At 55.4% G+C, this 27,344-nt stretch overlaps 2 protein-coding genes across 4 annotated transcripts in view; both read left to right on the top strand.

Moving 5' to 3' along the window:
• Positions 1 to 27,344, top strand: part of Ehd4 (EH domain containing 4) — a 738,029-nt gene that overhangs the window by 43,614 nt on the left and 667,071 nt on the right. Inside the window, exons 5-8 of one of the 3 annotated variants that reach the window (XM_042687913.1) lie at positions 3,844 to 4,008; positions 6,407 to 6,968; positions 15,168 to 15,174; positions 18,818 to 18,830. In XM_042687913.1, coding sequence (XP_042543847.1) covers positions 3,844 to 4,008; positions 6,407 to 6,943 — 702 coding nt within the window. In that variant the 3' untranslated portion in view covers positions 6,944 to 6,968; positions 15,168 to 15,174; positions 18,818 to 18,830. Of the gene's footprint in view, positions 1 to 3,843; positions 4,009 to 6,406; positions 8,875 to 15,167; positions 15,175 to 18,817; positions 18,831 to 27,344 lie in introns of those variants that run through there. The other 2 variants (XM_042687914.1, XM_042687912.1) reach the window with 2 other exon arrangements.
• Positions 12,473 to 27,344, top strand: part of Sptbn5 (spectrin beta, non-erythrocytic 5) — a 35,368-nt gene continuing 20,496 nt past the window's right edge. Inside the window, 18 exon segments of the mRNA XM_042687588.1 lie at positions 12,473 to 12,601; positions 12,729 to 12,896; positions 14,853 to 14,969; positions 16,264 to 16,421; positions 17,346 to 17,574; positions 18,287 to 18,918; positions 20,106 to 20,244; positions 20,361 to 20,593; positions 21,080 to 21,236; positions 21,335 to 21,535; positions 21,658 to 21,888; positions 22,926 to 23,043; positions 24,126 to 24,235; positions 24,319 to 24,462; positions 25,546 to 25,698; positions 25,968 to 26,098; positions 26,307 to 26,534; positions 26,801 to 27,040. Coding sequence (XP_042543522.1) covers positions 12,491 to 12,601; positions 12,729 to 12,896; positions 14,853 to 14,969; positions 16,264 to 16,421; positions 17,346 to 17,574; positions 18,287 to 18,918; positions 20,106 to 20,244; positions 20,361 to 20,593; positions 21,080 to 21,236; positions 21,335 to 21,535; positions 21,658 to 21,888; positions 22,926 to 23,043; positions 24,126 to 24,235; positions 24,319 to 24,462; positions 25,546 to 25,698; positions 25,968 to 26,098; positions 26,307 to 26,534; positions 26,801 to 27,040 — 3,500 coding nt within the window. The 5' untranslated portion in view covers positions 12,473 to 12,490.

The following is a 27,344-nucleotide window of genomic DNA, read 5'->3' as shown; positions in this document are numbered from 1 at the left end:
TCCCTGAACACTGTCCGTCCAGCCCCTGGCCCTTGGCCACTAGTTAATACCTGCTAACGTTTTTCTCTTTCTAGAAGACAGGGTACATTCAGATGTCTGATCTCTGATTCCCATCTTAACTCAGCGAGACAAATGTCGTCATTTCCAGTTTGCCAATGAGCAAGCCGGTGTGCGGGACCGGCTGGCGCCCCTCAAGGTGGCCATGGCAGGAACTGTTGGTGTCTCCTCCCTCCTCCTCTTTCTGAGCACCTCTTCTCTCTCTCCTCCATCTTTTCTCGTAGTTTTCTCTTGTTAGAAAGAGCCAAAGGTCGCAGGCTGTCCTCTTTCAGTGGTCACCAGGCCTGGCCTTCTGTCCAGCATTTAGTTAGAGAGAGATCTTTGACACAGAAGGCAGAAGTGAGCTTTTGGAGTTGACTGTCGATTTGAGCCACTTAGTCTGTCGCCTGCATGTACCAAGAGCCATTGGGAAGTGACAGGACAGGGTGCCTCTCCGCCAGAAGCCAGAGGCCCTGCCCACATTCCTGTGTGTCCGTCCCAATGACTCTGGGCCACAATGTCTGTGCGTTTGGTGTTAAAGGGAGATCAACTGGTCTCTAACGCTTCCCAGTGAATCAGGAACGATCAGAAATCAAACCTCAAGGGATGGGAAGGTGGCTCAGTGGTAGAGCGCTTGCCTTGCATGCATGAGGCCCTAGGTTTGATTCCTTAGCTCTACAGAAGCAAAAAGAAAAAAGCCGGAAGTGGCACTGTGGCTCAAGTGGTAGAGCGCTCGCCTTGAGCTGAAGAGCTGAGGGACAGCGCCCAGGCCCCAGGACCAGACCCAAAAAAAAAAAAAGAAAGAAATCAAACCTCAAATCAGGATTCTAAACTCTTGCTCTGTTGAACACAGTTCACTTGGAATTTTAGCTTTTCAACAGCTTGCTGAGCATTTGGCCCACAGGACTGAAATGAGATGCGACAAGTGGAAGCTGATGCTGGTCCCTTGCCCCAGCTAGCTGCGGGGCCCTGAGGACGCCATGAGTTTCCTGGGACCAAACTCAATTGGACTTGGAAGCTCCTTCAGACCAGTCTGTGCTTCCAGGATTTATAATGTACTGCATAGACGGATACACTTTTTTTTTTTTTGGTGCTGACCCTGGGGCTGGAACTCAGTGTTGTCCCTGAGCCTTTTTGCTCAAGGCTAGCGCTCTACCCTTTGGGCCCCAGCTCCACTTCCTACTTTTTGGTAGTTAATTAGAAATAAGAGTCTCTCAGACTGGCTTCGAACTGTGATCCTCAGATCTCAGTCTCCTGGGCAGCTAGGATGACAGGCATGAGCCATCGGCGCCCAGCGAGATAAACTTCTGAAAGTTTTGGTGTGTGCATGGGACACTGGGTGCTTGTGTCCAGGTGTGTTCAGGGCTGGCAGGAGAGGGAGGCAGCGCATTGGGAGACTGGCTGAAACATCCCACTAGTGGACTCGGAGCTGAGAGCAGCCTGGGGATACTGACTCAGTAGCGGCCGACAGGTAGGAGGAGGAAGTGAAAACCAGCGACCAGGCACTGGAGGCCTCGTGTCCAAGTGCAGCGAGTTAGCAGGAGACCAGGACAGGGGGGAGTGAGCCAGACTGAGGAGCAGGAACTAAGCCATCCCCCAACAGGGGCCTGTCAGCTCACACTTGCCCCCATGAGTAGGCAGCCAGGGGTCTGGGGGGGTCCTACAAGGGCTGACAGCTGCCCCAGCCCTGGCCTGGCCTCTGGGAGAGGCAGGGAGGTTTGGGTAAGATGGCGGGGATCGCAGCCTCCAGAGCAAGCCCATCGGCGCACTGGAGGAACGGAATTGACAGGCCTGGGGTTCCCAGGGCTGCAGCCAGAACATGACGCAAGGGCCGCTGCCGGGCCGCTGCTTCTCCCCCATTGCCTGCGGCAGCCCCTACAAATCCTCTGCGGCTCCCCAGCCCTCCCGCCCGAGCCGGGCAGCCGCTGTCCAAGGGAGGATGAGGTTCATCCTCCTTCCTGTTCACCGGCCAAAGACCAGAACTCGAAACCAAACATCCCCAAACTCCAGCTTCCTCTGGTTATCTCTAGAATCTTGCAAATACTTTATGTTGTTTTCTGTTAGAAAGTAAACAGGGTTACTAGTGACAGAAAAAAATAAATACAAAGACTCTGCACATCCCTTCCCGCAGCCACACCAGGCTCGCATGGGAGCATGCGGTGAGCTTTGTACAGATCGGAAGCGTGGCGCTGTGCTGGTGTTCAGGTCCTGGTGACCTGTTTCTGGCCTGGCCGGCTGTATCTGTGCACACAGACCCCGCTGTGCCGCACCCTCAGCTTAATTCCTGTTCTTCTGCAAGGTCATAGTGAAGTCTGCTTTCTTTAATCAGATTTTCATGGCCTGATCCTCATTTTCTTTTTGTAACCGTGACTCTGTTTTCCATCCTTCCTTGCTTTCTTATTTGACTTGTAAGTGGCTCTGTAGAATTCAGTTGCTACAAAGAAAGTTCTGTCAACAACATGCCTGATAGTCCCGAAGTCGAGACTTGGAAAGTGGCAAGGCCAAGGAAGAGTGACACAGGCCGTGGTGACAGGCCAGGGCCATCTGGTCCCCAGGTGATGGATTATTTCCAGCGCTTGTCCCTTGTGAACCTGGTATCCCTTCTCGAAGGGACCTTCTACCTTCCCGCCTGGACCCAGGCAGCTGGCCTTGTGCACATGCCACCGGGAGAGACCTGAGCAGCACACACACAGGGCGGTGTGGTCTCGCCTCATTGCTCACCAGCACAGTTTCGGCATAGATCAGCCTCTGAACGTCGAGCTCTAGTTTCACTTCCTGGAGCTCCCCAGTGCCAGGAAATTTTCTCTTGGGTCTGGTTAATCAGAGCCCAGGTCCCTCCCACATAGGCCCCACCCACCCCGCTCACCCCCAGCCCTGATGCCAGCCAGAATCACCACCGAGACATCAGTGAGCTGGCGCCATGGAATTTCCCCCAAGTCACTCGCCCTTCCTTGGATGCATTTTAGAACAGAAGTCCAAAGCACGTCCTCTGAGCGATTCCACCTCGCCCCACCCTGTCCCCGGCCAGGCATCCCAGCCCACCTGGGAAGCACGTGGCCCTCAGCAGTGTTCTGGCCTCGATGCTCCTCCAGAACCAGCATTAGCACAAAGAGCAGGTCAGCAGAGCGTCCTTCTGGAGCTCTTGCTGCCTGGAGCCGGAGGCTGGATGCCTTCTACCTGAGTCTCCCACCCCCAACCCCCGCAACACATCCTACCCAGAGGCCACCTCTTCTCTTGACCTCAGGTCCACGTCTGACCCCCAGTGTTTTTCTAATTCCCCTTCTCTACACCTGACCCCTCCCACGCACACACCTTTTTTTTGCTGGTTCCTAGACTTGAACTCAGGGCCTCACATTGCCCCTCAGCTTGCTTGTTATGCTGGCCTCCACTTGAGCCCCACGTCTAGTCCAGCTTTTTTGCTGGCTAGTTTAAGATAGAATCGTGCCGACTTTTCTGTCTAGGCTGGCTTCAAACACAGTTCCTCCTGGTCTTAACCTCTTGAGTAGCCAGGATTCAAGTATGAGCCACCAGAGCCCAGTTCCACCTGACCCCCGATGGTAGGGGGTTTCTCTGTCCATTGTGACCCCCCCGTCCATCCCTATGCAAACTGCAGCTCTCAATCCATCATTCAGGCCAGTGGTCCAGATCTCTAGATGGACAATCCAGCCACCCTTAAACAGCCACTTCTCCTGTGGATCCTTGCCCACCCTCCATGCCTGAGGGCCATGGCTCCACATGGGAGTCTTGTTTGTTCCTCTTCTCTGTAGCAGCTCCAAACGGCCTGTCCTCTCCTGATATCCCCTTCAGGTACATGCCTATATCATCAGCTACCTGAAGAAAGAGATGCCCAATGTATTTGGAAAGGAAAACAAGAAGCGAGAACTCATCAGCAGGCTGCCAGAAATCTACATCCAACTGCAGCGAGAATACCAGATCTCTGCCGGGGACTTCCCTGAGGTCAAGGCCATGCAGGTACTGGGAGCCTGGGACAGAGGTGGTGGAAATGCTGCAACACATCAGCCAGCTGTTTATGGGGGACACAATGAGGGTTTCGCAGTTTAGGATGAAGGAGAATGTGACAGATTCATCTGAATGGAGATCTAGAAGGATAAATTCCTGTGAGCCAAATAGATATCCCCCATCTTTTAAGACCTTTAGCCAGACAGGACAATAGTTCCCATGAGAAAGTCACATGAGCAGCCTGGCCAGAGGGAATGTGATTTATGCACAGATGTGTGCATGCTCCAAAACACACACCTTACAGCTGGTTCTTAATTGTCCTGCAACCAAGGAGAATGAATCCCAGGGCTGATGCACTGGCAGTGTTTAAACAGCAGGGGGCAGCAGAGACCTCCAGCCTGTTCTTAACCTTACTCCGCGTGTCTCTAAACCACCCTGGTGAACATAGGGAACCCCTGAGCCAGAAGACGTTCCAGGCTCTTGGGCTTGGTGGCGACACATGTAGAGGGATGTGTGTTTTCCTCCACTGTACGTAATCATCTCAATTAAAAAAAAGAGCAGCTGTTTTGGAGCAACCATGCCGGTGCTCCTGCTCCTCTGGTGGGCAGCGATGGTGGTGTTTTATATTCCGTCCTCCCTGGCCAGGCCTGTGGGGCCACAGGGGCAGGAGCATGGGGGTTATTTCCTGTGTGTTTCCGAGTCAGGAATGGTAGCTGCTTTCTGGTCATTTCCAGAGCTCTGCCCTCGGAATCCAGTTAGGGTGGCTATCCTCCTCCTGCGTCCTCTACCCAGACACAAGGGCATTGTGTGCTCAGGGCGCGGCGCCATCCTGAGGACAGGGTAGGTGTTTGTGCACCCAGGGGAATCCAGACTGCTTACCCAGCAGCACTGGGATTTTTGTGTAGGAAGTCTCTTCCTCCTCTTCTCTTCACCCTCCTCCTCCTCAGCTCACTGCTTGGTCCACTCGGCTGAAGTAGGCACTGGTAGCAGGAGCCCAGAATGCTGAGGTTGGGGGGCCGTGCTGGTATCTCTAATCAGCCAGAGGTGATGAAGGACACAGGAGCCAGGATGCACTTTAGAAAGCAGCCTAGTCTACCCGCCGCTCGGGGAGGAACCGGCCCACACTGAGTTCCAGTGCAGCCATCAAGTGTGCGGAAGACACAACAGGCTGTTCAGCTTTGGCCTTGTCCCCCGACCGTCTAAGTTCAGGGCTCCCCATCTACATTCAACACACCCTGGAGGCCACGATTTTGGTTCTGTGTTTGGAACAGTGACCACATCCAGCTACAAGGGACAGAGTAAATAGGAATGGCCTGTCCGTGTCGTGTGGCTGTTAGGAACAAGGTTTAATAAGAAGAAACACCATGGACAGAGAAGACACATTATCTCTTTGAAATGCAGATTGACAGTGTGATTGTATATTACAGAGAAAGCCTGTAAATAAGTAGGAATGTAGGACGAGAAGTATTAGCAGAGACTATTTTTGAGTGCTTGTATAAATTATTTTATGTTTTTATTTTTGCTCACCAGCTTTTTTTCTCTTTTACAATAAACATATAGTGTCTGTGTCTATGATAAAGACATACACACACACAAATTCCTAACAGCCTTTCACATTGCTCTATCCAAAGTCAGACTTTTTCTTGAAATCTCCCTGCCTCATCTCCAGAAAATCACATACCTGAATGGTCTCTTTGCTCCTTATAGAATTGTCCATACAGAAATACTTCATAAATTGTCCTTTAAAACAACAACAACAAAAAAAAACATACCTCAGTGAAATTTCTAGGGAAAGCCAGATGCCCCTAATGCCAGGTCTCAGGTAGCTGGCACAGTTCAGGACCAGGGACAGTTCATCCCTTGTGATGGGCAGGTGCTTTCTGTCCTCCAGGAAGGCTGTGAACAGTAGGGAGAAGGAGGAGCCCCTAAAGACCTCGGAGCAACTGCGGATCTCAGAACTCTCAGTTCCTGTGTTTGAGGGGATGAACGCTTATCCCTCCTCATTATTTGCCTCTTCCCTTAACACTGGCTTTTTTCTGTTTCATGTTAACCTTTTTTCACTGTAAGTAAATTGGAATCCCTTTTCAAAGCCAGCAGAAACTAAACATCTGGGATGTTTTTCTTCCTTTACAACGTACACTCTAGCACACCAGTGTAGCTGGTGTATACTGGTGGTCCCTTCTGTGTGGGACACATAGACCCTTTTTCAAGCTCTACTTGAAAAAGAAACTAAAAGCAAAAAAGGGCCGGGTGTCACTCAAATGGCAAAGTGCAAATCCTAGTACCACGAACAAAAAGGTAGGGGAAAGGTTTTTCTCCGAGTCGGAGCGGTTGGAGCACACATCTAGCCCCAGAGATCAGCAGCTGTAGAAAAGTCTGTCACCGAGCGTGTGGTTTTCTCCTCCTGCAGGAACAGCTGGAGAACTATGACTTCACCAAATTCCATTCGCTGAAGCCCAAGCTGATCGAAGCCGTGGACAACATGCTGAGCAACAAGATCGCGTCCCTGATGAGCCTCATCAGCCAGGAGGAGATGAGCATGCCCACCCAGCTGGTGCAGGGCGGGGCCTTCGACGGCACCACCGAGGGCCCCTTCAACCAGGGCTACGGGGAGGGCGCCAAGGAGGGCGCCGACGACGAGGAGTGGGTGGTGGCCAAAGACAAGCCCGTCTACGATGAGCTCTTCTACACACTGTCGCCCATCAACGGCAAGATATCAGGCGTCAACGCCAAGAAGGAAATGGTGACCTCCAAGCTGCCCAACAGTGTTCTGGGCAAGATCTGGAAGCTGGCCGACTGTGACTGCGATGGCATGCTGGACGAGGAGGAGTTCGCGCTGGCCAAACACCTCATCAAGATCAAGCTCGATGGCTATGAGCTGCCCCACAGCCTGCCGCCCCACCTGGTGCCCCCGTCTCACAGGAAGTCCCTGCCAAAGGCCGACTGAGGGCGGCCAAGGAACAGGGCGGAGGGTTGGGTTGGGGGATGGGACTGGGGCTGCAGCCTGCTCTGCCGCTGACCCACCGAATGACTTCGGGCAAGGCCTCCGCCCTCTCTGTGCGCCTCAGCTTCCCCCTCGATCAAATTGGGAGGGCATATTTTAGATGCCAGATGAGCTCCTTTCACCTCTTAAACTCCCTGAATTTCTCTACGAGTTCTAGGAGGAAAGGGAGGATGGACGAGGACATTGCAAATTTTGAAAAGAAAAGGAAATTAGCCAAAGAAAACTCACAAGCCCAGATAAATTGGACAGGTGGCCGCGGGCTTGCTGGAGCCACAGGAAGCGAGCCAGAGCCTCGCCTGAGTCTTGTGCACTGGGCTGTGGTCATCATGAGCGTCCCCGGCATCTGTCTATATCACAGGGCCCCAGGAGGCCGCAGAGATTGCTTATTTATTTCACCTAATGTGTTTCCTGCTCTATTTAGAGTAGACAGAGACGAAGCAGAGAGTTCCTGCTCCCCCCAGACTGACTACCAAAGAGAAGACGGATGCCCAGCTCGGAGAGGAGGCACCATGTCTGTGCCCTGTCTCTGCAGCCGGGCACGTCTGCCCCAGCACCCCCACCACAGCCTCCCGGCAACCCCCAAGCTGGATTCACATAGGAATTTTGGAGCTTGTAACCTTAACCCTGTTGGCATTTCAGCTCACGTTGATGTCGGGGGAATTTGCTTTGCTGATGAGCTTACCCAAGAGAGTATAGCAGAGTGTAGGCAGACTTCAACTACAGCATGGAAAAGAGGTGATTTTCTTCCATAGTCAGTGTGGTCCACAGCCACCGAACGCCCCTGGATCTTTCTGGTGGATGCCAGGATTTAAATGCAGCAATCTTGCTGTGGGCCATATCCAAGGCCCTAGGGTCACTAGTGAGAGAATATAAGAAAAGGGTTCAAGGGCCTCAGCCTTGCCCCGGACTGTTGGATAGAAGACATCAGTCCAGTTGGAGGTCGACACTGAATGTTGTTGAAAAGTACACGTTCTTCAGAAATCCTTCTCCAAAAATCTTTTTGTAGAAAACCTTCTCAGAGTCCCTGAGCATCATTTCCTGCATGCACACTTTGAGGCGGGCCGTGGCCACGGACCTTCCTGGTGCTCCTTCCGCAGGCCCGTGGGTAAAACCTCGAAGCCCACATTCAGATGCCTGCCACCACTGCCCCTTCCGCTGGGGGACCCGGCTCTGGGAGGCAGGCAGGTTGTTTTCTGTGTTTTTCATGCCGTAGCCGAGAGCAACAAGCTAGCAATGGCTGCATCCCACACGGCCTGCCAGCCCCCAGAATGAATGGAACCAGAACAGTTCCAGGGAGCCTTCCAAAAAACACATCTTTTTTTCTTTTTCTTTCACCTGCCTCTGGTGATGTCTGTGCACATTCCCTAACTTACTTTCTAAATAATTCAGTTTTCAGAGAAGTAATTACCTAGTATTATTTTTATCTTGGCGGGAAGCAGGGAGCTGCCTCCAAGCCCAGCTTTCTTCTGGTTATTTTGGAAACAGAGTCTAGGAAATCTTTCTACCCAGGCCAGCTTGGAACTACAGTGCTCCAGGTCTCAGCCTCCTGTGTAACTAGGATTGCAGGCCTGAGCCACAAGCACCCAGCTGTGTAGTGTGGTTTGTAATCTGAATGAGCACTTTTTAATCACTAAGACACACGGTGGGGGGGGGGGGGGGGGTAGAGATTGCAGGGTCCCAGGGCTGTAATATGAGCAGGATGGCTCTGTGAGCCAGCACAGTGGGTCACCAGAGGGCAGCCTGTGGAGCCCCAGTTTGTCCAGAGTCTCAGTCAAGATGCCAGGGAGGGCAGGCTTTCTATTTAGGATTATCCTGTTGCTTTAACTCTGCCCAGTTGTAATCTGTAACATAAATATATGCACATATTTACATCACGTGTGTGTAGTTTTTTTTAAATATTTGTCAGTCTGCTCACGCGTGAAGCTGGCCAAGTTGTGCTTCCTGAGGTTTTGTAAGGGACAATTGTGGAGCCCTAGGCTCTGGTTTCTCCGCTCCAGGAAGCTTCTCAGGGCAGTGTGATCCTCAGCTTCCCTCTGGGGTCTGGTAATGTTCTCGGGTGTGGGGGGATAATAACCCTCTTGTGTTGTTTTTAATTTTTTATTGTTGTCATATTAGTCAGGTAAAGAGTACTTTTTTTTTTTTCGGTCGGTCATGGGGCTTGAACTCTGGGCTTGGGCGCTGTCCCTCAGCTCTTCAGCTCAAGGCAAGTGCTCTACCACTTGAGCCACAGTGCCACTTGAAGTTTTGTAGTGGTCTAATGGAGATAAGAGTCTTACCGACTTTCCTGCCTGGGCTGGCTTTGAACCGCGATCCTCAGATCTCGGCCTCCTGCTAGGATTACAGGCGTGAGCCACCAGTGCCCAGCCAAGAGTGTATTCCTTTTTGGACAACATCTCCCCCTTCCTTCACTCTCTCCCAGTGTTTCCCTCCCATCCTCACCCACAAGTTGTAGTTCATTTCACCATGGCATCTAGTATCACTGCTGCATTTGTCCACCCTTTGTCCCACCATTTCCATACCTCTCACTCTCCCCAAAAGAAAAGATGAAAACAGCAACAAAGAAAAATAAACATCTTGTTTCCATTTCCTCTTCGATAAGTATTATTTAGTATGATCAGAGGCACATAGGCATTGTGTCTTTGGTCTCACTTGTGTGAATGCCCAGAACACTTTTCGTAGTCTCTCTTACAACATGAAATCATGTATCGTGTAGGGTTCTCAAGACCTACAGGTGAGGCAGAGATCAGGAAGACTGTGGTTCAGGGATAACCCCGGCAAAAAGTTAGCAAGATCCCATCTCAACTTATAAACCTTGCATGATAGTACATATCTATGGTGTCAGCTATACAGAAGGACATAGGAGGAGGATCACAGTTCAGGCAAGCCCTAGGCAAAAACATGGAACCCTGTCTAAAAATAACTAAAGCAAAAAAGGGTGACGCCCTAAATTCAAAGCCTAGTACTGAAAAGAAAAAGCTCAGAACAAAGGTAAACAAGTTGGTGACCAAGCGAGGCTGGATGTCTTCAGGGACCAACATGAAGCTTGTTGGGTCAGTGCTGAACTCCAGCCCCACTTCCTGCTCCACACACCTCACCTCAAGCACATTGCCCTCTCGGCTTTCTGTTGCTGGGACAGAGTTGCCTTAAAGTAGGAAAGGTTGGTGTGGGCTCATGGTGGCAGAGTTTTTAGCTTGTGGTCAGCTGCTTCTGTGGCTTTGAACCTGAGATGAGACAGAACATCAGTGGTAGCAGAGGAGGCTATTCACCTTATGGAGGCCAGGAAGGAAGGGAAGGCTAGGAGTGGGGGGTGGAGGAAGCGGGGAGGGACACAAACTCTGGACAAGATAGTCCCCAGTGAGCCACTTCCTCCAGCTAAGCCCCGCCTCCTCTAATAGTCCATTCGTCTGTGAATCATCACTACGTGGTCTACTGATGATGTCTGAGCCCTTAACACCCAATCATGCTCCAGCCCCACTTGAATCCTGCTGCGCTGAGGACCTATCTTCCTTCCCCGAGTCTCCTTACAAACCACACAACTCATGTCACCCAGTTTTCAAAATATCCCCTCAGTGTGTTTATACACAGGACGTGTGTCAGTATTTAAACTCTAGACCAGAATGCTTGCCCTGGTTCCAAAGGAAATCTCCAAGTCCTATTTTCACCCGGCCCATGGCGTCGTGTAACAGGCCTGTGCAGCCCTGAGTTAGGGGAAGAGAGTGCTCCGCCTGCTCCTCCCATCTGTCACTTCCCAAGCTGTAAGCCGCCAATGAGGCCACTGAGCCCAACTGAAAAGACGCTTCACTCAGCAGAACCCCTAGCTCTGTGGGGGACACAGGTGGCCCAGTGGCTCCAGCCCCAACGTGTGGTCCACTTCTTTCCTCCAAAGACACAACTCGCGGATGCTCACTTGGCCTGAGTGTGTCGCAGGGTTGAGTCATAAGCCTCCCTCCACTCCTCCCCTAGCCGCGGCTCGCAGACCTTTCTCCTTGTTCTATGGGTCCCCTAAGGGCTGGCTTCTCTCAGGGAGCCTGTGTCCCAAATACCTTGCCCAGGGCAGGCTGCTTCCCAAGTCAGAGCCTCCCAGCTGCCACCCAGGCCTTTCCTCCCACCACCGCCCTCTGTCACACAACGAATTGCTGTGAACACAATGAATTGCTGTGAACCTAAGGATGACTTTTAACTATGTTATTTTCTCTTGCTGTAACAAAAATAAATATATACCTTCTTTCAACAGATAACCATTGAGTTTATTCAAGTAACCAAAGACCTAATGTAAGAGTTTCAGGTTAGAGATCATTTAGCCAGTGCAGTGTCTACACAACAGGGCTTTTTTTTTTTTCCTTGTAATGTCACAAGTGTCAATAAACGTATGAAACAATCAATAAATGTATGAAACAATCGCCTCTTGTCTCTGGGGTTCTGGCCACTGCGTGGCTCTCCCGAGCAAAGCCTGTGTCCCTTAGGCTCATTTTGAGGGGAGGTGAAGGGGTCAGGGAGACGGTGTGCCTCCTGTTCACGCCGTCCATTATCCCCAACTCTTCCCACACCCTTCCTCTGGTGACTCCCACCAAGGGCCAGCTGGCCCCACCTGAGAGAAGCTGAGAACCAAGACAGGAATCTGGCCATGGGAGTTTCAAGAGTTCGAGTGGCCCCCAGAGGCCTGATATAAACCCCAAGGCTTGCTGACCCCAGGGAGGAGCACCTGGCGGCCTGGCCTCATGTGTACCCCCAACAGCACACACTGGGCCCCCCCTCTGCCCCCGTGCCCATCCACCCTGCTGGTGATACAGATCTCCACGCATCTCTGAGCCAAGAATCTGGGTGAGAAACTCCCTCCTGGTCACAGAAAAAGCTTCAGAAATGAACTTGGGACCCAATTTAACCCTCTGAGAACCAGGACCCCCGCCTGACCACAGGGGAAGCTTTCCAGGGGGCGGCGTGGAAGATGGAGGAGACCTTCTAGCAATGGGTCAGGGGAATTCTGGAGCCACCTCCTCCTGTCTGGGCCACGCCCTGGAGCAGGGGGGAGGACAATGTCGCCTGTGTGTCATTATCCCTGGCAGCTGGAAGCAAAGCAGGGAGGGAGGGGCAGCTCCACCCCGGCCTCTCTGAGCCTCTTCCTCCAGGCCCAGCCTCTGCTGACTGCCATCGCAGCACAAGACATCGCCAAAGGTGAGCAGCCCCGTCTCCTTTCCACTCGCGCTCACCAACCCAAGGAGCGGAGTCAGATTGCTGTGGCTGAGGGACTGGCAGCCAGGATTCTTGAGAAGAACCTGGAAGGTGGGGGTGGGCAAATGAGTCCTGGATACCAGCCCAGGAGCACCGGACCTCGCTTGTCTAGGCTCCAGGTCACAAACCATACCAACCGTGGGGCACAGTGTGGCTAGGCTTAGCCCCAGACCCCCCACACACACACCCAGCAGAGAGCTCCTCAGTACCTACCCTCCACACCCAGGCCCAATGTAGGTCCCACCCCACCCAGGTCCCACCATGGCCTCTGACTATGAGGCGGGTCATATCCGAAAGCTGCAGACTCGACACGCACTCGTGCAAGAGAAGACATTCACCAAGTGGGTCAATAACATCTTCCGGCTGAGCCAGGTGAGTGGGGCTGGGGGGGTGGGGGGGCTGCTGTGGCCTCTACAGCAGAGCTAAGGACAGAGGCCTTTCCTTTGGGGTTCCCAGGGGAGACGGGGCTGCCCTCTTACCTACCCTGCCTGCTCCCCAGGTGGGCATCAGGATCCAGAACCTGTACACGGAGCTGGCCGATGGCACCCGCCTGCTGCGGCTGCTGGAGCTCATCTCGGGAGAGGCCCTGCCGCCGCCCAGCCACGGCCGCCTGCGCGTGCACTTCCTGGAAAACAACAGCCGGGCACTGGCCTTCCTCAGGGCCAAGGTGTGTGCAGGGCATGGCCGCGAAGCAGGGCGCTAGCTGGGTGGCTGGGCAGGTGGGAGAGGATCTGGGACTAAACATGAAAGGCCTAGCAAGGATGCAGCAGACGCAACAGCAAAGGTGTCCTGACTTGGACAGCCCCCAGCCAGCCGCAGTGCAGCCACCTACTATAATAGGCCTGGAAAGGTCGCTGTCTCATAAGGGACAATGCAGGATTCTGTGCTAAACAAATCCGTCTTCTCATTTCACGCATGTGGACCCAGAGGCCGGGATGACTCAGCCGCTAGATCCGTGGTCAGCCAGGCAGCGGAGCCCAGGTGTGGGGCACGGAAGGATGGCAGGGACTTAGAAGGAAAGACAAGAGCCGGCAAGAGATGCCGGAGGGAGAAGAGCTTCCACACATAGGAAGATTTGAGAAAGAGACTAGACGAAGAGATGGTCACTAAAAGGAAGGAAGAGCCAGGCATCAGTGGCTTATGCCTGTAATCTTAGAGGCTGAGAGTTGGAGGATCAAGATTAGAAACCAGCCTGGACAGAAATAGCCTCAAAACTCCATCTCCAATTAACCAGCACAATGCCAGACTGGAGGCATGGTTCAAGTAGTAGAGCACTAGAGAGGTCTCAAGGCCCTGAGTTCAAGCCCTAAAGAGAAAAAGCAAGCGCTCTAAGAGCTCCTTTTATGTCTACTGGGAAACTAGCTCCTGGCCTTGCTCTGGTTCTGGCGTGGGTGTGCAGGGTGCACACCTCCTGATGGAGGTTCCCTGCGGCTCCCCGGGGCTGAGGACAGAAGACACCAAAGTCACAGGAAGGGCATCACTGTGGTTCCAGCCAGCTACAGAAAGCCAGGCCCTTGAGGTCCTAGGGGCAGTGGCCTGACAGTCAAGCTCTCCAGGAGCTCTGGCGACAGCAGGTCACTGTTGAGTGGGAGGGAGGCAGGCGTGGTCAAGACAAGGGAGCCCTCCCCCCAGCTCCCCCCCCCCCGTGCCCAGGGAGCCCTCCCCCCAGCTCCCCCCCCCCCGTGCCCAGGGAGCCCTCCCCCCAGCTTCCCCCAGGCCCGGGTGCACGTGTGCTCATGCACACGAGCTTAACTAGCATCAGGAGTGGACCATCGTCATTACGGAAACATCACCACATGCTGAGTTCCGGGCCAGGCCCTGGGATGTGACGTGCAAAGCCCAGCTCTGCCCACTGAGCCTGTCAGCTCAGTGGGGTTCAGACTCATAGTACCCAAGACGTCTCTGAGAAGCCCACAGGCCTGGGTGTGGTGTGACTCGGGGTGATGAAGAGAGTGTGACAGTGGAGCCCGAGGTAACCAGGGCCAGGTCCTCTGGGGCCTGGGTGTTCATTCCGTCCTGCTCTCCCCTTGATTCCTCCATCCTCCTGTGCAAGTGACAAGCTGTGGGGCAGAGGCTCCTAACGTCACTGCACGGAAGAGCATGGCAGGTGTTTGTTGAGTCTGGCTGCATGGGGCTCGAGACTCAAGTTCCTAAAGGTTCCATTGGATGAAAACGAAAATCTAATAGGACTGGGATTCCGGTGTAATGCCAGGACCCCAATACCCCTAGGGACCTCAGGGTTCCCCAGGAGGTGGAGGCCGACACTGATGTGGTCTGTTTAGCTTGCACATTTGCTATTAATGACCTCTCGTTTCCGACTCCTGTAGCTGAACCACTGACTTTGGCCCCAGTTTAACCTGTGTTTTGTGTCTGGGGTCCCTTACCCAGGGACCCAGCCCAGTATACCAGGCTCTAGGCCATCATCCAGAGCGGGTGTGGACCAAGCTATCTCTTTCTTGGCCTGGTCTGATGCTCATTCTCCCTAAGGGAGATCGCCCTTGGATTCCAGGGCCCTCCCAACCTGACAGCCACCTCTCTGAGCTTCTGGTTCCTCTGATTCCTAGGGAACACAGGCTTCATGGCTCAGCCCAGCCAACGGTGCCTGCCCCACCCCCACCCCCAGGTGCCGATTCCTCTCATCGGACCAGAGAACATCGTGGATGGAGACCAGTCGCTCATCCTGGGGCTCCTGTGGATCATCATTCTGCGGTTCCAGATTTCCCACATCTCCCTGGACAGGGTATGTCTGAGCCCACCACCGTGACCCAGCCCAACCCTGGCCCCGCCCCCCAGGTTCCCAGGGGCTGCTCTGTGATTCCCACAGTAGGCGTCTATGATTTTAGTATTCAACCCAGAATGCTGGAAATGTTGCTAAAGCCTGAAGGGAGGACTGGAATCGGTCCTCGGACCCAGCCTGGGCAAGTCACCCACGAAGGAGGGGCTGGGTGGCTGCCCGGCACCTGCTTCCACCCCTGGTCTGCTGTGCCCTGCTTGGAGATGGAACCCTTAACTCTCAGGCTCCATCCCGCCCGTCAGGGGAAATGAAACACGCAAAGCCCCCGTATCCCGAACACCTGTGGTCCCTGACTTTTCCCATCCTACCTCTTTTCCCCTGCAACCAGATCAGAAAGAATCAAGAGAAAATTAGATACATGTGTCCATTTTCGCAGTTTTAGGATTTCTCCAATGCCACCTGAAATTCCATTCTGTAAGTTAGGAAAGCAATGAAACCCAAATGAAAAGAAGCCACAAGCTTGGCTGGAAACCCCGGGCCTGCCTGGGAGGGGATGGAAAGCAGATCCACTGAGGCCTTCCACAGCCTGCAGCAGCCCCGGACATTGAAACCTCTGTCAGAGATTTAGGGTGCAGACTACCCCCACCCCTACTGGGGACCCCCAAACAACTTCCTGATCTCTGACTGACTGTACCTCCTTTGTCACTGAAGAATGTAAACACTAACCTTGGTACCTACTACAAGGGCCCACAAAAAGCCTGTGGTGAGCTGGGCACCGGTGGCTCACGCCACCGGTGTAATCCCAGCTGTAATCCCAGCTAGTCAGGAGGCTGAGAACTGAGGATCACGGTTCAAAGCCAGCCCGGGCAGGAAAGGCCATGAGACTCTTATCTCCAATAAACCACTCGGAAAACCGGAAGTGGCACTGTGGCTCAAGTGGTAGAGCTCTGGCCTTGAGCTGAAGAGCTGAGGGACAGCGCCCAGGCCCAGAGTTCAAGCCCTATGACTGACCAAAAAATAAATAAATAAAAGTAATCCTGAGTGATAGGAAAGGACCTTCATGCTGTGAAGCCCCAGGCTAGCTAGCTTCATGACCGGCCTCTCAGAAGGACCCAGAACTAAGAACCCCTGCCATATGTGGCCATCAGTTGCAAAGTGGAGCCTGCTGCTCTGCGCTAACAGCTTGCAGGCTCGGGGCTTCCAGGTGCTGTCCATCCTCACCCTCCCCGGATAAAATCAGGTAAGAGGAAGCGCACTCCACCCATACCCACCACACACAGTGGCCGCCCTGCCCTGCCAGGAGGAGTTTGGAGCCAGCGCAGCCCAGCTGTCCGCCAAGGAAGCTCTGCTTATTTGGTGTCAGCGGAAGACGGCCAGCTACGCCAACGTGGACATCACCGACTTCTCGCACAGCTGGAGTGACGGGCTGGGTTTTAACGCTCTCCTCCACGCGCACAGGTACAGCCCCAGCCTCGTGTCTAGGCCCAGAGCTCCTGCCCCTTCTCCATGTCCCCCCCCCAACCCTGGGCTTTGAGAAGTAAAGCGGTTGGAGTCTTGAGTCTTTGCTCTAGGGCAGCCACAGAGATGGCCGGGTTTGCCTTTGACCCCTGCCTTCTCCACCGTCTGAGCCACTGGGTTCCTTTCACTACACTCTCCCTGGCTAGAGCCGGCTCGGCTTGGACTTCCTCCCCTACCCCCAGCCCAGCCCTGTGCCAGATGAACCTTCCTCTCCCGTGGGCTCCTACTCATCCTTCAACCCAGGTGTCAGCTAACTCCAAAAAAAAAAAAAAAAGGAAGCCGGAAGCTAGTAGCTCATACCTGTCATCCTAGCTACCTAGGAGGCTGAGATCTGAGGATTGCAGTTCAAAGCCAGCCCAGGCAGGAAACTCCATGAGCCTCTTATCTCCAATAAACCACTAGAAAATCAGAAGTGGCACTGTGGCTCAAGGGGTAGAGCACTGGCCTTGAGCTGAAGTGCTCAGGGACAGCGCCCAGGCCCAGAGTTCAAGTCCCACACGATAGACCAAAAAAAAGGGGGTGGGGGGAGGAGGTACAGTGGCTCACATTTGTCATCCCTGCTGTGGGGGAAGTACAAGTAGATCAGAAATCCAGGCTAACCAGGCATAGAGTGAGAACCTATCTCAAAACATGAAATAAAAACACAAAAAGAGCCTGGCAGGCGGCTCAAATAGTAAAAGCGCCCTCCTGGCAAGAACAAGGCCCTGAGTTCAAACCCCGCTACCACCAGAAAGAAAAAAAAAAAAAAAAAGAAGTACATTTGGCCTAAGTTGAGTTTGGCCGACGGGAGCACGCGCTGGCTTCAGACGCGGACTTCACAGCAGAGCGAACGCTGAAAAGCGCTTCCCGCCTCTGTCCGCCCAGGCCAGACTTGGTAGATTATAGCTCCCTGCGTCCCGAGCGCGCGCTGCACAACCTGGCGTCGGCCTTCCACGTGGCTGAGCGGGAGCTCGGCATCGCCCAGCTGCTGGACCCCGAGGACGTGGCCGCTCCACAGCCAGACGAGCACTCCATCATGACCTACGTCTCCCTCTACTACCACTGCCTCTCCCGCCTGCACCACGGGCAGACGGTGCAGAAGAGACTCGCCAAGGTCCGGAATCAAGGCCACACATACCTGCTGTGAGGCCTTGGCCAAGTTGCCTAAGTTCTCTGAGCTCCACTGGTAACAGGAGATGATGACCCATGGATTGTCGCGAGTATGAAGTGCCCGTCTGGCAGACTCGGGTGGACAGGGGACCGGTGCCCCCTTCTGTCCTGTCCCCTCTTTGTCACTCACAAACTGTTAAGCTCCTAATGGGATTAAAAGGTTTAGGAAGCCAGCGTCTGCCTTGTAGCAGAGGCTCTGCTGGGTCAGAGGTGACCCAGGACCCATGTTTTTGGGAGGGTCTCTCACTCTCTGGATACGATGGCACAGACTGAGGCCTGGGAGGGCTGTCGTGCCGGTTAGTGCCGGGGATGGTGTGAGGGGAGGCGCTACAGGCTGTTTTGGCAGCGTGGGGGGCGGCACAGGGAAGAGCAGGAGGACCAGAAAGAGGGGCAGCGTGGAGGCAGCTAGAGAAGGCAAAGTGAGATAGAGAAAGGCAAGCCCCCTCGGCAGTCATGCCTGCGTCTGACGGAGCCACGCCTCCTCTTCCCTGGGTGCTGGGGGGTGGGCGGTGTACCCTCCGCTGTAGGATGAGCCACAGCCCACTTGGGCAATTCTGGCTAACACCCAGCATGCAACAGGAGACACCTCCATGGCAAGCCTGCCCCACTCTTGGGGGTGTGGGAGAGCCCTGATTCTCCCTCTGCACCCCCACCAGATCTTACTTCAGCTCCAGGAGACCGAGGCACTGCAGACTCAGTACGAGCAGCTGGTGGCCGACCTGCTCCGCTGGATCACAGAGAAGCAGATGCAGCTGGACGCCAGGGATTTCCCGGACTCCCTGCCTGCCGTGCGCCAGCTGCTAGCGGCCTTTGCCTGCTTCCGCACCCAGGAAAAGCCGCCCAGACTGCAGCAGCGGGGAGCCGCGGAGGCCCTGCTCTTCCGGCTGCAGACTGCTCTCCGGGCCCAGAACCGTAGGCCCTTCCTGCCTCCAGAGGGCCTGAGCCTGGCAGAGCTCTCCCAGCGCTGGTCAGGGCTGGAGCGGGCAGAGGCGGCCCAGAGCCAGGCCCTGCAGCAGAGGCTACTAAAGCTAGAGCGACTGGAAACTCTGGCTGGGCGCTTCCAGCGTAAAGCAACCCTCCGGGAGAGCTTCCTAAAGGATTCAGAGCAGGCTCTGGACCAGACCAGGGCCCCCCCAGCCAGCTCAGTCACCATGGAGGCAGCCTCCCAGAGGCTGGGCATACTGGAGGCCAGCATCCTGCCCCAGGAAGGACGTTTCCAGGCCCTGGCTGAGATTGCAGACATCCTCCGGCAGGAGCAGTATCACAGCTGGGCAGATGTGGTCTACAGGTAAGCCTCAAGCATAGGAACCATTCTCACAAGCTAAGGCTTTCATACCCCTCCCTTACATTCCTGGTCTACTCTTGGCCATGGAGGAAACAGTGATTTAGATTTGCTCCCATGGATGCCTGATATTCACTACCAGTAATTCATCCCTTTAGGTAAAGAACTATCTCTTTTATGTGCATGCTCATGCTGGTACTGGGGCTTGAACTTGGGGCTTTTCAATCTCGCTTGGCTTTTTTGCTCAAGACTGACACTCTACCACTTGAGCCACACCTCCACTTCAAATGTGGATTTTTGGGTTTTTGGTTTTTGGCAGTACTGGTGATTGAACTCGGGGCCTCACACTTGATAATCAGGCACTCTATTACCTGCACCAAGCCCCCACTTCTGACTTTTTGCTGGTGAGAGGTAAGAATTTTGTGGGGTTTTTTGTTGTTGTTTGTTTTTTGCTGGTCCTAGGGCTTAAACTCAGGGTCTGGCCTCTGTCCCTTAGCCTGTCTGTACTCAAGGCTTGAGTCACAGCACCACTTTTGGCTTTTTCTGAATAGTTTATTGGAGATAAGGGTTTCACAGACTTTCCTGCCCAGGCTGGCTTTGAACTATCATCCTTAGATCTCAGCCTCCTGAGTAGCTAGGATTACAGTTGTGAGACATGAGCACCCAGCTAGTAAGAGTCTTTTGGATTTGTCTGCCTGGGCTGGCTCCAAACTGTGATCCTTAGCTCTCAGCCCCCTGAGTTGCTGGGATTATACGCATGAGCCACTGATGATGGGCTGCCTTGGTCGTTTCTGAAGTGGGATCTCATACATGCTCAGGACACTGTGGGCTGCGATCCATCTACCTATGCTCCCAGTAGTTGAGGATAGGCACACATAGCTGCGCCAAGCAGTTGGTTGAGATGGAGTTTCTTGAACTTCTTTTGTTCGGGATGGCCTCAAACTGAGACTTCCCCATCTCTGCCTCCCAAGAAGGTCCAGGGACATAGAATCTTCCAGGCCTTTCTTTTGGCTTCTCTGGCTTTTACCAAGGCAGGACACACTGCTTTGGCCACACGAGGCCATTTATGTACTGGTCCTGCCACCAGATCCAGAAGTCAAACTCTACCACAGTGGCCAAATCACACCAGCAGCTGAGACCCTGAAACAGCTTTCCTGCCCCGGCCCACTGAGCCCCTTATCCCCCCTCTCCAGGCAGAAGGAGATCAACCAGCGCTGGCACACCCTCCTTCAGAGTCTCCAGAAGCAAAGGAAGCAGATGGCAGGCACGCAGGCTGTTCTGAGCCTGCTTCAGGAGGTGGAGGCCGCCTCTGACCAGCTTGAGGAGCTGCAGGTGAGCACTGAGGAAGCCAGGGTAAGGTCTCGCGAGAGTCTTTCCCCAGCACCGGTGTTCACAGGAACCATGCTCCCAGCAACACGAGGCCACAATGTCTACTGGTTTCTTGGCAGGTGGCAGCCAGCTCCACAGCCTGTGGGCAGCAGCTGGCAGAAGTAATGGAGCTGCTGCAGAGACATGACCTGTTAGAGGCACAGGTCTTGGCCTATGGGGCACATGTGAGCCATCTTGCCCATCAGATTTCAAAGCTGGACTCCTCCCTGGGTACCGGTGTGGAGATGCTTCAGGCTAAGGCCCAGGCACTTGACCACATCTATCAGAGCCTGGTGTCTCTTGTCAAGGCCCGGTAAGCGCCTGCTCCAACTTTTCAACCTTTTTTTTTTTTTTTTGGTTGGCTGTGGGGCTTGAACTCGGGGCACTCACTGTACCTGAGCTCTTTTGCTCAAGGCTAGCACTCTACCACTTTGAGCCACGGCTTCACTTCCAGTGTCCAGGGGTTAATTGGAGATAAGAGTCTCATGGACTTCCTTACCTGGGCTGGCTTCTAACTGTGATCCTCAGATCTCAGCCGCCTGAGTTCCTGGAATTATAGACATGAGCCACCAGCACCCACCCTCCAACCTTCTCTGGATCTTTCTAGATACCCAAGTTATTTTCTTCTCAGGCTAAAATACCACCACCTGGCAACTTCCTCTACCCTCAGCCTTAAGACTGAGTCCATTCAGGAAAAAGATGTAAGGGGCACATCAGATCCTAGTAGAGGAATCTCCACCACCACCACCCCCTTCCCTAGCAACTCAAGGCACCCTGGGTGACTCTTGTGGTCCTACAGGCGTATGCTGCTGGAGCAGAACCTGCAGCAGACAGAGTTCCTGCACCGCTGTGAGGAGGAGGAGGTCTGGTTGCACAACTGCAGTAGACAATTGGTGGAGAAAGCAAGCTTGGGCCGGGACCTCAGCCGGATCGCAGTGGCCCTGCAGAAACACAAGGTGCCCTACAGGTCGCCCTGAGCTCCCTGCCCCTGCGGGCTGGAGCCCCAGCCCTTCTCCTTCCCCTCCCTCACTGGGTCACCCCACCCATCTGCTAGGTCCTGGAAGCCGGGCTGCACCACCACCAGGCCGTGTGCGCGGACCTCACGCAAAGGGGTCGCCACCTGAGCACCCACGGGCCCACGAGGAATCCCGATCCCCGGGAGAGGGCGGAGGCCGTGCGGCGAGCTTGGGAGCAGCTGTGGACGCGGGCGGCGGGGCGGGGCGCCTGGCTGCAAACAGCCCTGCAGGTGGCGCAGGTAGCCGTGGGCGGGGCATGTGGGCGGGGCTCGCAGGGGCGGGGCATGCAAACAGCTCTTCTCATTGGGCAGGAGGGGCAAGGTGGGGCGGGGCCTGTTCTCAGCCACGCCCCCTCGCGCAGTACCTGGCGGAAGCCGCCGAGGCCGCTTCGTGGCTGCTCCAGCAGCAGCGGGCCATGCTGGGGGAGGCAGAGGCCGCGCACGGCCAAGCGCAGGCCCCGCACGGCCAGGCAGAAGCTGAGGACCTGTTGCTGCGCCACCTGCGGCTGGAGCGCGGAGTGCGCGCCTTCACGGCGGAGCTGCAGCGGCTGGATGAGCTGGCGCGGGCGGCCGCAGCCCGGGCATCGCTCACGGTGAGCGCCCCGGGACCGGACCCGGACGAACCCAGACCGAATGTGTGGCCCGTCTCCCGTGTCCCAGGCTCGGGGGCCTCTGAGCCACCTAGAGGGGACAATCCACCTACTTGGCTCGTCCCCCAAATCTGCGGCCTGGCCTCAGCTCACCCAGCCCTGAAGACTGCGGTCCTGTCTGCCCACCTGAATCCAGTGCAGCAGGCTTGGCTCACGGTTGGGGAGCAGATCCCTCCACACACAGCCCTTGAAGGGTCTGGGTGGCATAATGGCTGCACCAGACTGCTTTTGGAAGTTCCTCTTGTCACTTGCCAAGCTCCCCAACTTTCCAAAAGTTTGGCAGTGGCGGCCTTGCCTTTAGGAAGCAGCCGCGGGCTACACCACGGTCCTGCCTTGCCCTGCAGCTTAGCTCCCCTACCCGCCTCCCTGAGGGAGCTCCATGCCTGGGACGCCCCCTCCCCACTGCCCCTTGTGCCCCCTCAGATCTCCAGAGTGCCCAGGTACTCAGCCCCTGGCCACAGGGCCATAGGTTCTCATTGCAACTATAACCCCAGCACTGGGGAAGACAAGGTAAAAAGACAGTGAGTTTAAGGTCAACCTAAGCGACATAGAACACAAACAAAAGAAGATGGACATGTGTCTTTGCAAATCAGGTAACCAAGGCTCAGGGTCCACTTTACTACCTAAAGATCCCCAAGTATCCCTGCCAAAGAGGCCTCCTAGCACTTGTCCAGGGCTGTTCCCACCCCACCCCGTGTGCCTGTGGACATCTGTGATCATGCCTATATTGAGTAACATATATGCTTTTGATACAAGGTACTTATACTGGCTATTTCCTGTTCTGTGTGTCCTGCTTTCCCAGTTTTGTATGGGATCTTCTTTACCCTAATGTGTCTTCTACTGATGCTGGCACAGACCAGGGCTCAGGCCTTGCCATTTTCACACCTGCTCTTCCTCTGATGCTGAGTAGGGAGGTGAAAACTGCTCCCTCTACTGGGGGTGGGGAGCCTCTAAAGCAGAGCCTTTGCCCCTCCATACAGGAAGATCCCTCAGAAGGCTGGGGCAAGATGAATGGAGATACAACTAGGAGACCCCTGCAGGAGACCCACACGCCAGCAGCACCAGACAGCCAGCGCTTGAGCGCCCAGGCCTCCAGAGGTACAAGGTCAAGACCTGTGTGGGGTCTTCATAGGCATCACGAACGAGAGAGCTAAAGAGACTTTACTCTCTGGGGCATGAAAGGTCTCAGGGCAGAAATTAAAGGGAGGCCTATTTGGACTGGCAGAAAAGGCACTTGGCTGGGGACATGGCTCAAGTGGTAGAATGCCTGCCTAGCAAGCACAAGGCCTTGAGGAAAAAGATGAGGCCCAGGTGACAGTGGTTCATGCCTGTAATCCCAGCTACTCAGAAGGCTGAGATCTGAGGATTGCAGCTCACAGCTAGGAAACTCCATGAGACTCTTATCTCCAATAAACCACTAGAAAACCAGAAATGGCACTGTGGCTCAAGTGGTAGAACACTTGCCTTGAGCTGAAGAGCTCAGGAACAGCGCCCAGGCCCAGAGTTCAAGCCCCATGACTGAAAAAAAAAGGGGGGGCTGGGAAAGTGGCTCAGTGGTAGAGTGCTTGCCTTGCATGCATGAGGCCCTGGGTTCGATTCCTTAGCACCACATAAGCAGAAAAAGCTGGAAGTGGTGCTATGGCTCAAGTGGTAGGGTGCTTGGCCTTGAGCTGAAGAGCTGAGGGACAGCGCCCAGGCCCAGAGTTCAGGCCCCACCACCAGCAAAAAGAAAAAAAAGTTAAAAAAAAAGGATGAGGTGCTCATCCATCCCCAATGAGGGGCAGCAGCCAGGGCTTCCCTACTTCTCTGTGCCCAGCTCTTGCCCACAGCCATCTTGCTGTTCCTTGGTAGATCCTATTGGGGTCTTCTCCCAGTGCCCCAGATTGACCTGGCCTTCGTGCCCACCCTGGACACCTGTGGTACTGACTTTACATGACACACCCTGTGCTTGTCTGGACAGTGTCCTACCTACTCTGGATTTTCAAGCCTTGCCTTCCTGAGAGGCTGAGCCCATGGATGGGAAGGTCCAGCCCTTGTCTTTCTAGCCCCCAAGGCTCCTCACGTGGGGCGGGACACAGGGAAACACTAACTCCTCAATTATATTCACCTATCCATGCGGCAAGCCCCTGGATGGGAAGGAGCGGTCTCTGAGCAGCCCCCAGCCTGTGCTTCCGCTGCAGCGAGCCTCACCTGGCTCCCAGAGACCGCCCTGGACACCTGGAAGCTGGCGGAATGGGTGGACTGTCAGGAAAAGATGCCCATCAGCCACAGCGGGGAGCAGAAGCCTCAGGTACAACCCCCTAACACTCCCCTGGCAGAATTCCCGCCGCTTGGTGGGCCCTGGGTCTGAAGCACGATTCTCCATCTGCACAGGAGGTGGCTGCGCTGAGCCTTCCAGGGGGAGGACCTAGGATGGCTCCTCCGGCGGAGTCTGACCTTGACTTTGACCCTAACACCATACTCCAGACACAGGATCGCTTGAGACAGGACTATGAGGGCCTGTGCTCCCTGGCAGAGGTAATGTTCTTTACTTAAGAAACATTCATTTAGCGTTTATGGCTCACATCTGTAATCCCAGCTACCTGGGAAGCTGGACCAGTAGGATCACAGTTCAAAACCAGCCCAGCCATTTACGTAAGACCCTTTTTTAACCAGTGACTGGGTGTGGGGGTCACTCCAGCTTCTTGTGGAAGCTGAGATCTGGAGGACCATAGTTCCAAGCCAGCTCTGGCAGAAAGTTTATAAGAATCCATCTCAACAGACAGAACGTGGTCCTCGTGGGCGCACACCTGTCACTCTGGCTACATCAGGAAGCCTAAAATAGTGTATAATAGCTCAGGCACACCCAGGCAAGAAGCAAGACCCTATCTCAAAAACAGTCAATGAAGGGCTGGAGGCGTAGCCTTCCTAACAAGCACAAGGCCCTGAGTCCAAACCCCCAGCACCCCTAAAAAGCAAAAATAAATGTTCATAGTTGTAGTTTCAGCTATTCAGGAGACGGAGCTAGGAAGCTCTTGAGCTCAAGACTTGCATGGGTAACAGCAATGCTCAGTCTCAAAAGGGTTACAGTATGGCCTAGCATTGCATTACTTGCCTAATTGTGTGATGCCCCAGGGTGAGCCTCCTCTACTGCAGAGAGGGAAGTGGGGGGGGTGCAGATCATCAGGCCGCTTCCCTGGGCGAGGCCCTGTGTGGTGATCCCGGGGGCAGAGCGATGTGGGGCATGCTCCCTGCTCTGAGTAGCTGGCATCCGTCAGCAAGCCTTCAGTGGATGTGGTGAGTAGGAGCACGAGAGGAGAGCCTAGGTTAGCTTGGGGGTTGGAAAGGCCTTTTGAAGCAAAGGTGTGAGCGAGGAGCCGAGGGGAGTGTAGTGGGCAGTGCGGGGGCCGCTGGCTGAGCAGAGCCGAGGCCCAGGGGACTGTGGAGGTGACAGGAGGGGTGTGTGCCAGCTGTAAGCTCTCACTTTCTGCTGGGTGCAAAGGACAGGACACCGAGCAGGGGCCTTCTCTGGCCCTGGCCCGGCTGGGGGCCTGGCGTGGACAGCAGGACAGGGAGCATCCTGCAGCGGCCAGAGGCGCTCACGCCAGCCCCTCTCCACAGCTCCGCAGGACCCAGCTGGAGGAGGCAGTGGCCATGTTCGGCTTCTGCAGCTCCTATGGGGAGCTCCGGTCTTGGGTAGAGAAGCAGGCGGCCCTGCTGGGAACACTGCACCCCCGGGGCGACAACTTGGAAGTCATGCAATGCAAGTATGAGGTGCGAATTACTGGGCTCCCAGGAAGGTTTGGGGCGCTGTACTCTCACCTCCCTCCCTCCATCCCCCCCCCCCGCCCCCACTGTTCACCGCCTTGCTCCATTCTGCATATTAACTATCTGAGGAGGGAACCAAGGTCTATGGCCCCCTCTGGAGCTAAGGACCCAAAGCCTGGCCATCCAGAGGCAGGTGGAATACGCCATCCCTTCGCACCCCTGGGGAAAGGGAAGAGGAAGGCCCGCCTCCCAGCCACCTGTGTCCGTCTCCCCAGAACTTCCTCGCTGCCCTTGCCATGGGCCAGGGCCGCCGGGCTGAGGTCAGCGGCTGTGCTGAGCAGCTGAAGCAGAGGTGTCCTGCAGCTGCCGCCAAAATCCAGCAGATGCAGGAGGACCTGAGCCAGAGGCAAGAACGAGGTTGCCACAGGTGGGTGGGTGGGGCAGGGCCTGGGCCTCGCGCCTCCTGCGATGTCCCATGGAGAGGTTGGACAGTGCCGGGGGACAGGAGAGGGCAGGGGACAGCCAGGTTGGCAGCGTATCAAGGCCCTGGCCAAGGCCCCAGGTTGGATGTTGAGGATCCTTGTGACAGAGATGGCCCTGTGCCCTCTGCCTAGGTGGGGGCAGCTGGAGGCCCTGAAGGAGGAGAAGCGTGTGCAGCTGGCACACTGCGCAGAGGCGTGCGGCTTTCTGCAGGAGTGTGGCCCCCCGCGTGCCCAGCTGCAAGACGTGATGCTGTGGCTGGAGACGCTGGAGCCAGGGCGCACAGAGGACAGCCACGGCGCCCTACACCTGACCCAGCAGAAGATTCTGGTACTGGAGAGGAGGATCCAGAGCCTCCAAAGGTCCGACGGGACCTGGCGCGGTGCTGGTGTGGGCAGGCGGTGGAGGCGAGAGGCGCCGAGCGGGGCGACGCGGGGAGGAAGGAATTGAGGGAGGAGAAGGGAGGGCTGGGCAGAGGTAAAGAGACAGCGATGGAAGATGCCAGGGGATGGAAGCGCCACATGCTGGTACTGCTCCTTGCAGGGGTGGGGCAGGCTTGGAGTTTGTTGCCACTTTCCAGAGGGACACAGGCCCACGGTGCTGTCCCATGGCCTGTGACCCCCCCCAGGGTGGTGGAGTCGGGCCCTGCCTAGTGCCAGCCGCTGCGGGAGCACGTGGAGGCGGTGCAGGCGCGAATGGCCCGGCGGGTCCAGGCCCAGGCAGAGGCTCGGGCGCAGCAGAGCTTCCTGCAGGACAGCCAGCAGCTTCTGCTGTGGACGCAGGGCCTCCAGGCCCGGCTGGGCAGCGAGGAGGAGCCAGGGGACCCGGGCTCGGCCCAGCGAGAGGAGATGTGCCTGTGGCAGGAGAGGTCTGGCCTGAGGGGCTGGCGGGTGACCATCAAGGCAAAGCCTCGGGGGGTTGGGTGAGGTAGGAGGGTGGGAAGCATTGTGGTCGCCAGGGGAGTGGCCTAAGCTGATGTCTAGCTGGTACTTGGGGCAGGATTATAGCAGGTACCAGGCCTACTCAGTCAGGATGCCCGTCTTCTTCTGGAAGGGTCCTGGGACACTGGTTCTCTGGGACTCTGTCCACCCTGGCATGGCCACTGCTGTTTGGGAGAGCCCATGGAGGCCCTGTGGTCTGGCTGCCCCTGCCATTCTGGATAATACAGACCC

Source organism: Dipodomys spectabilis, unplaced genomic scaffold, assembly GCF_019054845.1.
Source record: "Dipodomys spectabilis isolate Male_0828 unplaced genomic scaffold, ASM1905484v1 ptg000108l, whole genome shotgun sequence".
Taxonomy (NCBI): Eukaryota; Metazoa; Chordata; class Mammalia; order Rodentia; family Heteromyidae; genus Dipodomys; species Dipodomys spectabilis.
This window is presented reverse-complemented; position numbering and strand designations above follow the sequence as displayed.